Source organism: Lichenostomus cassidix, chromosome 7, assembly GCF_008360975.1.
Source record: "Lichenostomus cassidix isolate B80296 chromosome 7, HeHo_3.0, whole genome shotgun sequence".
NCBI lineage: Eukaryota > Metazoa > Chordata > Aves > Passeriformes > Meliphagidae > Lichenostomus > Lichenostomus cassidix.
This window is the reverse complement of record NC_139488.1, coordinates 6531177-6545358: the sequence shown is the minus strand read 5'-3', so window position 1 is coordinate 6545358 and position 14182 is coordinate 6531177. Positions and strand designations below refer to the sequence as shown.

General features: G+C 56.8%; 2 protein-coding genes across 2 annotated transcripts; both read right to left on the bottom strand.

Annotated features, from left to right (window-relative positions):
* Positions 1 to 1045: 1045 nt before the first annotated feature.
* LOC146434444 (uncharacterized) lies at positions 1046 to 3420 on the bottom strand. The gene is made up of 7 exons (XM_085065632.1): positions 3213 to 3420; positions 2903 to 2970; positions 2490 to 2786; positions 2098 to 2246; positions 1687 to 1834; positions 1271 to 1458; positions 1046 to 1187 (listed from the first exon to the last, which is right to left on the bottom strand). Exons 1-7 carry the CDS (start codon positions 3319 to 3321, stop codon positions 1046 to 1048), a joined length of 1101 nt encoding a protein of 366 aa, XP_084921758.1. The 5' UTR covers positions 3322 to 3420.
* Positions 3421 to 7774: 4354 nt separating this feature from the next.
* On the bottom strand, positions 7775 to 9763 carry LOC146434443 (maestro heat-like repeat-containing protein family member 6). Its single transcript, XM_085065616.1, has 6 exons — positions 9571 to 9763; positions 9183 to 9330; positions 8770 to 8957; positions 8549 to 8686; positions 8152 to 8266; positions 7775 to 7977 (listed from the first exon to the last, which is right to left on the bottom strand). The coding sequence occupies exons 1-6, from the start codon at positions 9666 to 9668 to the stop codon at positions 7819 to 7821; spliced, it is 846 nt and encodes a 281-aa protein (XP_084921742.1). The 5' UTR covers positions 9669 to 9763; the 3' UTR covers positions 7775 to 7818.
* Between the last annotated feature and the right edge of the window lie 4419 nt (positions 9764 to 14182).

Sequence of the window (14182 nt, the reverse complement as noted above, 5' to 3'; positions counted from 1 at the left end):
CTGTGCCTGCTCCAGAACATGCCCCGATTCTGAGGCCTGCTAATGCCCAGCTGCCAAAAAGGCCCACTTGTTCTCTCCAGGATGCACAGGAAGAGCCAACGAGCAGGATGCTTTGGGAGCCAAACCTTGCAAGCCTTTTCTGAGGCCAGGGACACAGCAAGATCAGCCGAGACCGCAGGGAAGGACTGTTCAGGGTGCCTGGTGAGCCCACAGAGCCCAGCTCTGTGCTGGCCCTGGGCCAGAGCAGCTCCCTCAGCTCCTGAATCCCAGCCAAGCCCAAGAGGCTGCATTCCCTGCCCCACACTGCCAGCACAGCTTCAGCCACTGCCCCTTCTCACCAGCGAGAGCTCCCTGCTGATCACCAGGAGGCCTCTGAGCGCCAGGCGCATCATCTCCCTGGACTTGCTGGGCAGATGCCTTGACATGACCCTCATGGCAGTGTCCCAGTGTTCATTCAAGTCCAGACAGTCCAGGACCTGAGAGGCACAGAGCAGTGACAGGGGACGTGCTGGCAGGAGCCCAGAACTGCATGGGGCTGTGCCCAGGCAGCAGCAGCACAGGGCACAGGCACCGTCCCAGGCAGCTGCAGCTACAAGAGGCCAGAGAGCTGGGAGGCAGCTGAGCGAGACAGCAATGGCCATCAGGCTCACCTCCACAAGGAACGCCAGGCCAAGCAGAGCCCAGCGCGGCTCCTGCCCGTTGAGCAGCTCGAGCAGGCGCAGCGCAATGCGGGAACCTAGGCTGGTGGAACCACGGCGCATCTCCCTGGCAGGGGGCAAAAGGCACCAAGACCCTGAGCCAGCCACGCGGGCAAACCTCTCCCAGGACTGACTCACAGAGGTCTGATCTTTCCCCAGCACCCTGTGAAGGGACGTGGGCTCTTTGGGAGGTGGCTGCTCCTGCGCCCCAAACCTCCTCTGCCAGCCATTTTCCAGTCTGCTCAGCCATCCCTCGGTGACAAGGCCCTGTTGCCCACAACCATGGGGACAGCGTGGGGCACTCTGGGCACAAGGCACCAGTGCCAGGGACAGCACAGAAGGGGTTCTCACCTGGCCAGCAGACCCACTGCATAAAGCTGGGTTTTGGCACAGAGCAGCATGTCCCAGAGTCGCTTGCGCTCCAAAGACACTACCTCATCCTCACCCTTCAGTCGGCAGAGCAGAGCCTTCACGGTCTGCACTGCCAACCTGTGTGCAGAAGGAAAGCCCAGGTCACTCTGGGATCACTGGCCCTGGCCACAAGGGCATGGGAAGGACAGGACAAGTGGGACCTGTTGGGGCAGGTGGAAAGGTGTTGTTCCTCCTGGCATGCTCTCTCTAACTTTTCGATGTTCTGTGGCATCTGCCCTGTGTTGATGGAAAACCAGGAGAGCAGAGCCACAAACAGGTGATCGGAATGACGGATGATCACGTCCTGGCACTGGGACACCTGGGCAATCATCCACAGTGCCAAAGTAGCCTGCAAACACAAAGCACCCCGAGACGGCGCTCAGTGCTGAGGTGTCCACGTGGCAGGGCCCGAGGGGAGAAGCAGGGGGAGCTGCCAGCCTGCTGCTGCCCCTGAGCCTGGCCTAGCCCAGGTTTCAGCCCAGCGCCCGAGGCAAGGGAGATGCAGGGCCATGAGAGGATGAAAAACTGCTAGAGAGGCGACCTGCAGGGCAAGCAAAGACCACTTCCAGAAACTCACAGCCAGGGCAAAGGCATCCTTCTCGAAACAATAGAAGAAGGTCCGGCTGTGCTGTGGCCTTTCCTCCAACACGCAGAGCAGCGCTGGAAGCACCTTCTCCATTGCTGGTTCCGAGGAGCCCATGGTACTCCACATCAGTGCAGCAGCTCTGTGGGACCAGAGCTCTGCATCAGTACCGTGCCCTGTGCAGCTGAGTTTGGGCTGCGTGACAGAGCCCCGGGGCCCTGAGGGGCAGGGAGGGAGCGTGGCTGCAGGCTCAGCAAACAGAGGGGCCTGAGGGTCCTCTGCCTGAGGGAGAGCTCTCTGCTGAGCTCTCTGCCTGTCTGGCAGACCCCACTGGACAGGCTCTGCAGGGTGATGGACCCCAAAGGCTGCTGAGCTCTGAGCTCTCAAGGCAGTTGTGCTCTGTACCTGTCACAGTTTGGGGCACAGTGCAGGAGGGTTGTCACCACATCATCAGGGTGTTCCTCAGCCATCTTCAGAATCTGACTTTGCAGGCTGGCATCCATGGTGGCACCGAGCTTGAGTATCTTGTGAATGGTCGCCACCTTGATCTGTACCTGGAGGAGGCATGGGCAAGGCGTGGAGTGCTTTCCAAGTGAGCAACTTGCCCACCTTCCCCCAAGAATTGCTTGCATTCCCAACACACTGTGCTGCCCTCAGAGGCTGAGGGGCCCAGCAGACATGGTATGAGAGGCTACAGGATCCTGGGAGGCCTTTGGCCCTGGCCCCAGGCTGGTCAGCTGCTGCTGAGAGGAAACAACATTGTTCTCCAGAAAATGCAGACCAAGAGCATGACTCACAGTCACATCAAGCGTGGCGACAGCATTTGCCATGCCTGCAGTCTCATGTCCGGTGTCCCTGTCCCTGATGGCTGTGCCCCGTCTCGGTGCTGTGGCAGAGTTTGCTGCACATGCTGTGGATCCAGTGCCCACTTCACGCAGGTTCTGATGCTCAGTGGGCCTGGAGTTGGGCTCGGCCGTGCCCTGAGCTGCTGCAGTGCCCTGATGGTCAGTGGGCCTGCAGTCAGGCTCGGCCGTGCCCTGGGCTCCTGTGGAGGTGCTCCCTCTACGCCGGAGGCGCAGGAACCTCCGGAGTATCTGCAGGAGAACGCAGGGTGGGAAGAGAGGGACGTTCCATGGAGCGCTCCATGCTCAGCGGAGCTCGGCTGAGCAGCGACAGTGGGCCCAGCCCAGGTGGGGATGGCTGCAGGTACCTGCGCTGCTCTGCGGAAGCGGCCAGGGGCGGGGGGGTCCTGTTCTCCTCTCCGGTCCCTGCCTGCACCTGGCAAAGAGCGAGCGCAGCCGGGGATGAGGGGCTGCGGGAGAGGCCGGAGGACACGGCCCAGCCCTGCGCTGCCCAGGCAGGGACAGCCCCGGGATGCCCAGGGCATGGAGCACAGCCGCCGGCGGGGGCAGCCCCGGCCCCTGTTCCGTCCTGTCCGTGGCCATGTCCGCAGGGGCTGGGATGGGACGGGGTCAAGCTGGCCGCAGGCAGCAGCTCTGAGGCCCAGCTGTGCCACTCACCGGCCTGCAGCGGCTGGAACTGCTCCAGCTCTTCAGGCTGCTGTGCCTGTGCAGCTGCAGGGCCATTCCTCTTCCTCCCCCTGAACAGGCTGAGCAATCTGCTCGCCATGTCCCTGCCTGATCTCGAGGGCTCCTGCAAGAGGGATGCCCTCAGGAAAGGTCTGAGGCAACAGGTTCCACAACAGTGTGTTGAGGGGACCTGCCACAGAGAAGCCTCAGGAAAAGCGCATGACAACAAGTCCTGTGCTCCGCTGTCGAGGGCTCCTGCCCCAATGACAGGAGTATCCTCGAGAGCGATTGAGGTCCCTGAATCCCTGGTCTGGCCTCGGTGGCAGTGGCCACAGGGATGGGAGATACCTTGGAAAAGCTCCAAGCGATCAAGTGCCGCAGTCTGGCCGCAAGGTCAGCTGCAGCAGTAGCGCTTCGGCAGAGCTCCGGGGCAGCAACGAACAAGTCGTCCTGTCCCGTCCCGAGCACCGAGCACTCTGGCGTGGCTGCGTTGCCACCAGCGCCTATGTCACGGCGTGTCACAAAGGGCCCTCGGACACCCCATCGCACTCCACGGTTACCATGCTGCACCGTGTCACAAAGGGGCCCTTGGACACGCTGCCACCTGCCCTGGGGCTGTCCCCACCCCACCCAGAGTGGCCCAGGATGGAAGGAATCCCTTGCCCCGAGTGCCTAAGACAGCCCAACAGGAATTTCAGGGGCAGCTCAAACAAGAAGCAAACGCTCCCCTGCTCTGTGGGCTCAGGGCAGCAGCAGCAGGAGTCCCCACAGCTGGAAGGGCACAGGGCCTTCCACAGAAGCTGGCACAGCCTCCTTGGGACAAGTCCCGGCTGCTGGCCATCCCAAACACGGGCGTGTGACACACACAGGGAACGTGTGGGCCAAGGCACGAATGCTGCTCTGAGCCCTGGGGCCCGGGGAGCACTGCAGTCAGCAGCTGTGGCAGAGTCCCTGCCGAAGCAGACCTGCCACCCCCCGAGCCCTGGCCGTGCTGCTGCTGCCCATCTGCTTCCCCAGAGACCTGTGCCCCGGGGGGCTTCTCTGCCAGGGGGCAGCCAAAGGCAGCCTGCACTGCTGTCTGTGCTCCTTCCTGCAGGTGGCCCTTGGCAGGAGCACCTGGAGCCACTGGTGGCAACACTTGGTATCTGTCAGAAGATCTCAGTCCATCCTGGAATTATTTTCTCATTGAAGAGATCTCATTTTATTAAAGATTAGTTTCATATCACTCGGGTTCAGGGAGACCCCTGAGCACTGGTGTGTCCTGAGGGAACACCCTTGTGCTTGACACGCAGGTACTGCCCACGCTGCACACCAGCTGCCTCCGTTTGCAGCACCTCTCCTGGCCAGCAGCCTGGCGTGGATGCTGCAGGGCACTGCTGGGGCACAGGCTGGCAGGACTGGCTGTCTCGTGTGCACACAGCACCCCTGACAGCCCCAGGCTCATCCCAAAAGCAGACAAACGCTCACATTTAATCCTTTCAGGATACTGCATTAGGCTGGGAGGCTGTATTTACCCTTGTGTGTTTCCAGTTAGCAAAGGATAAAGTTGTAGAAAGGAATTTAGGTTCAATTGACTTCTAATAGGAAACGGTTCTGCTGAAACTCAGAAGCAGATCTGGGTGTGATAAAGGGCTACTCGCTTTGACTCCCAGGGACTAAATGCTTCCTGAAGATGTAATTTTGGATGTGCTACTTTCCCACTTCCAGCACAGCAGTTTGTTTTCTCCCCTCCCACGTTAAGTGTCCCCCTGGAAGCAGCATTGGTCCTGCACACTGTGAACATGCCTTCAGTATCTGCCTCTGCAGTGCTGAAGTGGAACTGAGGCAGGAAACCTGCACGACTAACAGGGAAACATGAAGCAGTCCAGAGCAATCTTGTCAGTTCAGTAGCTCTCAAAGATGCTTTGAGAAACCAAAACTGAAATCAAACTTCCGAAGCCTTTTGATGATGCAGAAGCGAGCTACGTATCCCAAAAAAGCAGTGCAGGAAGTAGTATCAGAGTGAATTATCATTTTTCTGGTGACCTTAACACCAGCCACAAATGGTACTTTTTCAAGGTCAGTCTTGGATGGATTCTCTGCTATTCTCAAACGGGTAGAAAGCAACCCTGAAGAGGCAGTGGGAGACTGTGCATAAGACTTTATTCTGATATATATCAAAAGGCAGTAGTGTGAGGGGCTGATTCCAATATGTTGTACTGTGGATATCTGAGAACAGTTGGATCCTGAAGATCTGCAGCTCTTGGCAAGTTCAAACTGGCCTCCCTCTGCCCCAAAGAAGCAAAGTTGGCATTAGGTGTTTTAAGTGTTTCTAGGAGACGCTAAGAGTTTATTCTAATTTTATACACATGCATATCATGTTTATTCAGTTGTAATGATTTTTTTTTCCTTTTTATGCATGGGTTCTTTTTTGTTCGATTTTATTTTTCGTTCCCCTAGTGGCTGAGGGGAGTATAGGTTTCATACAGTTGCTTAGCTGGAAATAATTGGTATTTGGTACTGGATTTGGGAAGGTATGAAAAGTACTTGTCATGCATTTCTAACTTTTCTAGGCATCATCTTCTGGCTGGCAATAGGAACAGGGCACAGAATTAGATGGTCTCTTGTTCTACTCCCGGACAGGTGGTTGTTCTGATGTTGTTAGGAGAAAGATTAATCCCATTTAAAAGCATTTCTAAGAACTATTTGTCAGAGGTGGTTTCTTTTCTTATGACTTTCGTGATGAACTTTGCCAGGATATGCTTGGGGAGAGCACCTGTGCTGTGTTCTTGACTTTATACCGTTACTTCCTCAGGGAGCGAATCATAGGCAGTGATATGCCAACAACATGCATTTTGCTTGTCTATCTATTCAGGCATTGTGAACTGTTTAAATTCCTTATTCCTTCCTGCTTTGTGATCTGGAGTGAAAAACGCAGGAGTAAATAGAGAAATAAATATGCAGTACTAAGTCTAATAGAAGCAGGAAGGTGTCATGTATTGTAAAGCTATTTTGTGTACCTACAGATTTTCCAATAAGCCTAGTTTTTGTTCAGCACCTCTGCAGTAAGTAATTTACAATGACAATGGATATTGCAAAGTTTATGTTGGACAGAGGGGGAAAATGTTATGCTGTGGGTCATAATTAGCAGTTGATTCATGATAGTTTTTTTTCTTTAAGGTATGTGAATAGTAAAATGGATGGTAGGAACTCTTAAAAGATTAACTGGAGTCTTAGCAGCACACATGCTTTTGATGTAGGAATGCATAAAGAAGAGTTTGGGAGAATTTGCCCCTTGGAAACTAAAGGGCAGGGGTTTGCTTACACTTTTTAACAGAAGGTCTGACTTCAAAATTAAGAAAATGGCTATAGCAGATCTTTTGCAGTGAGCAATGTGAGGTGGTGGTGAGTGCTGCCTACTTGGAAGGAATCAAGTTTGAGATGAGTTTTTTGTAGCCTAAAAACAAAAATAAAGTTTTTACTGTTTAAGGGCTGATTTAATATCATTAATATTATTTGATTTATCCACAACCAAATTGTTTCTTATTATAGTGAACATCCTTGGAAAAAAATTTATTTCAAATTCCATTTTTCCATTGAAGTTAAATATCGAAAATGGCATGGAGAATTAGCAATCTTTTAATTTAACAATAACTGAAATTTAACAATAACTGAAAATATTAAAATAGCTTGAAATATCTACTAATTTGAAGTATTTCTTAAAAACGTCTTGGTTGAGGAATCCAGTGGCGGCATCTACAAATATTACAATGGGTCATGGTTTTCCCGGTAAATCTGCATAGTTGAGGTCTTCTTATCCTCAAGGGCATTCAGGTGACTGCCAGAAAGAGAAAAAGTGGTGTCAAAAAGATAAAAAGTGGCATCAAACCACAGGTAGTATCTGTCTTCCAGTCTTTAACTGGAGAAGTGCTTCTGCTGCTTAGTTAGTCCAAATGGGTGTATATGTCATGACCTAGCATTACATTTTATAAAAGATTAGTTTCATATCACTCGGGTTCAGGGAGACCCCTGAGCACTGGTGTGTCCTGAGGGAACACCCTTGTGCTTGACACGCAGGTACTGCCCACGCTGCACACCAGCTGCCTCCGTTTGCAGCACCTCTCCTGGCCAGCAGCCTGGCGTGGATGCTGCAGGGCACTGCTGGGGCACAGGCTGGCAGGACTGGCTGTCTCGTGTGCATGCAGCACCCCTGACAGCCCCAGGCTCATCCCAAAAGCAGACAAACGCTGACATGTCACCAGAGAGGGGCAAGGAGCACTCAGCTCCTCTCGGGGTCCCTCGGCTGTGCTGCTCCAGAACATGTCCCGATTCTGAGGCCTGCTAATGCCCAGCTGCCAAAAACGCCCACTTGTTCTCTCCAGGATGCACAGAAGAGCCAACAAGCAGGATGCTTTGGGAGCCAAACCTTGCAAGCCTTTTCTGAGGCCAGGGACACAGCAAGATCAGCCGAGACCGCAGGGAAGGACTGTCCAGGGTGCCTGGAGAGTCCACACAGCCCAGCTCCGTGCTGGCCCTGGGCCAGAGCAGCTCCCTCAGCTCCTGAAGCCCAGCCAAGCTCAAGGGGCTGCATTCCCTGCCCCACACTGCCAGCACAGCTTCAGCCACTGCCCCTTCTCACCAGCGAGAGCTCCCTGCTGAGCACCACGAGGCCTCTGAGCGCCAGGCGCATCATCTCCCTGGACTTGCTGGGCAGATGCCTTGACATGACCCTCATGGCAGTGTCCCAGTGTTCATTCAAGTCCAGGCAGTCCAGGACCTGAGAGGCACAGAGCAGTGACAGGGGACGTGCTGGCAGGAGCCCAGAACTGCATGGGGCTGTGCCCAGGCAGCAGCAGCACAGGGCACAGGCACTGTCCCAGGCAGCTGCAGCTACAAGAGGCCAGAGAGCTGGGAGGCAGCTGAGCGAGGCAGCAATGGCCATCAGGCTCACCTCCACAAGGAACGCCAGGCCCAGCAGAGCCCAGCGCGGCTCCTGCCCGTTGAGCAGCTCGAGCAGGCGCAGCGCGATGCGGGAACACAGGCTGGTGGAACCACGGCGCATCTCCCTGGCAGGGGGAAAAAGGCACCAAGACCCTGAGCCAGCCACGCGGGCAAACCTCTTCCAGGACTGACTCACAGAGGTCTGATCTTTCCCCAGCACCCTGTGAAGGGACGTGGGCTCTTTGGGAGGTGGCTGCTCCTGGGCACCCTCCTCTGCCAGCCATTTTCCAGTCTGCTCAGCCGCCCCTTGGTGACAAGGCCCTGTCACCCACAACTACGGGGATGGCGTGGGGCACTCTGGGCACAGGGCACCAGTGCCAGGGGCAGCAGGGAGAAGGGGGTCTCACCTGGCCAGCAGACCCACAGCATAAAGCTGGGTTTTGGCACAGAGCAGCATGTCCCAGAGTCGCTTGCGCTCCAAAGCCACCACCTCATCCTCACCCTTCACTCGGCAGAGCAGAGCCTTCACGGTCTGCACTGCCAACCTGTGTGCAGAAGGAAAGCCCAGGTCACTCTGGGAGCACTGGCCCTGGCCACAAGGGCATGGGAAGGACAGGACAAGTGGGACCTGTTGGGGCAGGTGGAAAGGCGGTGTTCCTCCTGGCATGCTCTCTCTGAGTTTCCAATGTTCTCTGGCATCTGCCCCGTGTTGATGGAAAACTGGGATAGCAGAGCCACAAACAGGTGATCGGAATGACGGATGATCACGTCCTGGCACTGGGACACCTGGGCAATCATCCACAGTGCCAAAGTTGCCTGCAAATACAAAGCACCCCGAGACGGCGCTCAGTGCCGAGGTGTCCACGTGGCAGGGCCGAGGAGAGAAGCAGGGGGAGCAGCCAGCCTGCTGCTGCCCCTGAGCCTGGCCTAGCCCAGGTTTCAGCCCAGCGCCCGAGGCAGGAGATGCAGGGCAGGGAGAGGATGGGGAGCTGCTGGAGAAGTGACCTGCAAGGCGAGCAAAGGTCACTTCCAGAAACTCACAGCCAGGGCAAAGGCATCCTTCTCGAAACAATAGAAGAAGGTCCGGCTGTGCTGTGGCCTTTCCTCCAACACGCAGAGCAGCGCTGGAAGCACCTTCTCCATTGCTGGTTCCGAGGAGCCCATGGTACTCCACATCAGTGCAGCAGCTCTGTGGGACCAGAGCTCTGCATCAGTACCGTGCCCTGTGCAGCTGAGTTTGGGCTGCGTGACAGAGCCCCGGGGCCCTGAGGGGCAGGGAGGGAGCGTGGTTGCAGGCTCAGCAAACAGAGGGGCCTGAGGGTCCTGGAGCTCTCTGTCTGTCTGGCAGACCCCACTGGACAGGCTCTGCAGGGCAATGGGCCCCAAAGGCTGCTGAGCCCTGAGCTCTCAAGGCAGTTGTGCTCTGTACCTGTCACAGTTTGGGGCACAGTGCAGGAGAGTTGTCACCACATCATCAGGGTGTTCCTCAGCCATCTTCAGAATCTGACTTTGCAGGCTGGCATCCATGGTGGCACCAAGCTTAAATCTCTTGTGAATGGTCGCCACCTTGATCTGTACCTGGAGGAGGCATGGGCAAGGCGTGGAGTGCTTTCCAAGTGAGCAACTTGCCCACCTTCCCCCAAGAATTGCTTGCATTCCCAACACACTGTGCTGCCCTCAGAGGCTGAGGGGCCCAGCAGACATGGCATGAGAGGCTACAGGATCCTGGGAGGCCTTTGGCCCTGGCCCCAGGCTGGTCAGCTGCTGCTGAGAAGAAACATCATTGTCTTCCAGAAAATGCAGACCAAGAGCATGACTCACAGTCACATCAAGCGTGGCGACAGCATTTGCCATGCCTGCAGTCTCGAGTCCGGTGTCCCTGTCCCTGATGACTGTGCCCCGGCTTGGTGCTGTGGCAGAGTTTGCTGGGCAGTCCGTGGATCCACTGCCAACAGCACGCTGTTCCTGATGCACGGTGGGCCTGGAGTTGGGCTCGGCCGTGCCCTGAGCTGCTGTGGTGCCCTGATGGTCAGTGGGCCTGCAGTCAGGCTTGGCCATGCCCTGGGCTCCTGCGGTGGTGCTCCCTCTACGCCGGAGGCGCAGGAACCTCCGGAGTATCTGCAGGAGAACGCAGGGTGGGAAGAGAGGGACGTTCCATGGAGCGCTCCATGCTCAGCGGAGCTCGGCTGAGCAGCAACAGCGGGCCCAGCCCAGGTGGGGATGGCTGCAGGTACCTGCGCTGCTCTGCAGAAGCGGCCAGGGGCGGGGGGGTCCTGTTCTCCTCTCCGGTCCCTGCCTGCACCTGGCAAAGAGCGAGCACAGCCGGGGATGAGGGGCTGCGGGAGAGGCTGGAGGACACGGCCCAGCCCTGCGCTGCCCAGGCAGGGACAGTCCCGGGATGCCCAGGGCATGGAGCACGGCTGCCGGCGGGGGCAGCCCCGGCCCCTGTTCTGTCCTGTCCGTGGCCATGTCCGCAGGGGCTGGGATGGGACGGGGTCAAGCTGGCCGCAGGCAGCAGCCCTGAGGCCCAGCTGTGCCACTCACCGGCCTGCAGTGGCTGGAACTGCTCCAGCTCTTCAGGCTGCTGCGCCTGTGCAGCTGCAGGGCCATTCCTCTTCCTCCCCCTGAACAGGCTGAGCAATCTGCTCGCCATGTCCCTGCCTGACCTCGAGAGCTCCTGCAAGAGGGATGCCCTCAGGAAAGGTCTGAGGCAACAGGTCCCACAACAGTGTCTTGAGGGGACCTGCCACAGAGAAGCCTCAGGAAAAGCACAGGACAACAAGTCCTGTGCTCTGCTGTCGAGGGCTCCTGCCCCAATGACAGGAGTATCCTCGACAGCGATTGAGGTCCCTGAATCCCTGGTCTGGCCTCGGTGGCAGTGGCCACGGGGATGGGAGATACCTTGGAAAGCCTCCAAGCGATCAAGTGCCGCAGTCTGGCCGCAAGGTCAGCTGCAGCAGTAGCGCTTCGGCAGAGCTCCGGGGCAGCAACAAACAAGTCGTCCTGTCCCGTCGCGAGCACCGAGCACTCTGGCGTGGCTGCGTTGCCACCAGCACCTATGTCACGGCGTGTCACAAAGGGCCCTCGGACACCCCATCGCACTCCACGGTTACCATGCTGCACCGTGTCACAAAGGGGCCCTTGGACACGCTGCCACCTGCCCTGGGGCTGCCCCCACCCCACCCAGAGTGGCCCGGGATGGAAGGAATCCCTTGCCCCGAGTGCCTAAGACAGCCCAACAGGAATTTCAGGGGCAGCTCAAACAAGAAGCAAATGCTCCCCTGCTCTGCGGGCTCAGGGCAGCAGCAGCAGGAGTCCCCGCAGCTGGAAGGGCACAGGGCCTTCCACAGAAGCTGGCACAGCCTCCTTGGGCCAAGTCCCGGCTGCTGGCCATCCCAAACACGGGCGTGTGACACACACAGGGAAAGTGTGGGCCAAGGCACGAATGCTGCTCTGAGCCCTGGGGCCCGGGGAGCACTGCAGTCAGCAGCTGTGGCAGAGTCCCTGCCGAAGCAGACCTGCCACCCCCTGAGCCCTGGCAGTGCTGCTGCTGCCCATCTGCTTCCCCAGAGACCTGTGCCCCGGGGGGCTTCTCTGCCAGGGGGCAGCCAAAGGCAGCCTGCACTGCTGTCTGTGCTCCTTCCTGCAGGTGGCCCTTGGCAGGAGCACCTGGAGCCACTGGTGGCAGCGCTTGGTATCTGTCAGAAGATCTCAGTCCATCCTGGAATTATTTTCTCATTGAAGAGATCTCATGCAGCACACAAACACCTCTGTCGTGAAGGCACAGAACAACCTGCCATTTAGTCATCCTCCATTCAGGAAGGCGTTACTTCCCATTGCTCAACTCAAGGAGCTCAAAAAAGCTGCAAACTTCCAAAATCAATTGGTATGGCCTAAAACAGCAAAAGATTTGCAAGTTTGCTTCCCATCTCAAACCAGCAACTCATTTACCTTAACGTCATCCATTGGGAGTCACTTAAAAAAAACAAGCACTAATCAGAGACAATAAAAAAGGCCGTTCCTTGGTTTGCAAAGGGTTTTCTGTGAATGGATAATAATCTAAAATTTCTATTAAGGAATAAAAGCTCTCAGGCATGAAAGTCCCCTCTGTGTTACAAAAGTACCCCAAACAAATGAGTGTACTGCAGAAAGACTAATCCTCTCTCTGACACAGACATCTGAGTGGCTAATAAAGTGCAGCTCTCCCCTCTTCTTCCCTGCATGAGAATCAGGACCACTAAGAGAAGAAGTCACAGATACTCTTCCTGCCCTCTGCAACCAAAGCTGTGCAAAACCACAGTTGCTGCGTTCGAGCTGAATCAAATTCCAGCCTAGACCCCTCACCTTCCAGAAAACTGCTTCCCCGACACCCCCACAAACATCAACCTCCCCCAAACACCCTCACCTGGCCTGGTCCCAGTGCAGACCCCCTGGTTCCCTGCAGATGCCATGGGATGGCACTCAGGGGGATCTGCTCCAAGGCCTTCCCCGGTACCAAGCCTGTGGTTCCTGGACCATCCTTCCCACCCTTCCCATGCACGGGTGTTACACTGGCTCATTTCTGAGCAACTGGGACTTCTCAGGTTAACCAGGACTGCTAGTAAAGGATCAAGAGTAGCTTGGCAAGCTCTGACCATCCTTCCCACCCTTCCCGTGCACGGGTGTTATGTTGGCTCATTTCTGAGCAACTGGGACTTCTCAGGTTAACCAGGACTGCTGGTAAGGGATCGAGAGCAGCTTGGCAAGCTCTTTCTCCATCTCCCTCTTCACTCTTGGGTGAGGTAGAACATCTCACAGGAAAGCAACTGGCGCCACAAGGTGTGGGAGGCATCGCTCGGGTTCGGGGAGACCCCTGAGCACTGGTGTGTCCTAAGGGAACACCCTTGTGCTTGACACGCAGGTACTGCCCACGCTGCACACCAGCTGCCTCCGTTTGCAGCACCTCTCCTGGCCAGCAGCCTGGCGTGGATGCTGCAGGGCACTGCTGGGGCACAGGCTGGCAGGACTGGCTGTCTCGTGTGCGCGCAGCACCCCTGACAGCCCCAGGCTCATCCCAAAAGCAGACAAACGCTGACGTGTCGCCAGAGAGGGGCAAGGAGCACTCAGCTCCTCTCGGGGTCCCTCGACTGTTCCTGCTCCAGAACATGCCCTGATTCTGAGGCCTGCTAATGCCCAGCTGCCAAAAATGCCCACTTGTTCTCTCCAGGATGCACAAGAAGAGCCAACAAGCGGGATGCTTTGGGAGCCAAACCTTGCAAGCCTTTTCTGAGGCCAGGGACACAGCAAGATCAGCTGAGACCGCAGGGAAGGACTGTCCAGGGTGCCTGGAGAGTCCACACAGCCCAGCTCCGTGCTGGCCCTGGGCCAGAGCAGCTTCCAGCAAGTGAAAGGCAAATGCATACTGCCAAGAGATCAAATGCACCAGGCAGGTGAGATGCGATCAGTGTGCACATGAAGGCCTTTTTGGTCACAGCTCTCCAAGAGAGCTTTGGGGCTCTCAGCTGGACAGCATGCTGACGCTCAGACCTCTGCTCAAATGGGGGTAACACACCCTGCTGCCGGTGCTTGGCCTCTGCAGGCCCAGGGAGATGCCAAACGTGCTCTTAACAGCCTTCTCCCTTCCCCTGCCCCTCTGCCGAGTGCAAGAGGCCTCAAGGACGGAAAGGACCCCAGGGAGTTCATGCCTGCTCTGAACAGTCTTTGGACAACAGAGCACAAGCTGGCTGCCTCTGGGGTCAGCAGACCCAGGCGGAAGAAGGAACAGCAGCTGTTGTGCAGCCATGCCCAAGAGAGATGGGGAGGCTGCCCTCCCTCTGCTCTCAGTTTGTTGGGTTGTGACTGTTTCTGAGGCAGGGGCTACGATTCCTCACTCGTGGGGACCAGAAGCACCAGAAGCACACCCAGGATCCAGGCGCTGCCTGACAGCGCTCCCTGCACCGGGATGGCTGTGCTTCTGAGTTTCAGCCACTCTGCTGCTGCTGCTGCTGCTTTGTTGGCTTTTAGGCACATCCAAAGCTCTCTGTTAAGCCAGGATGCTCTCT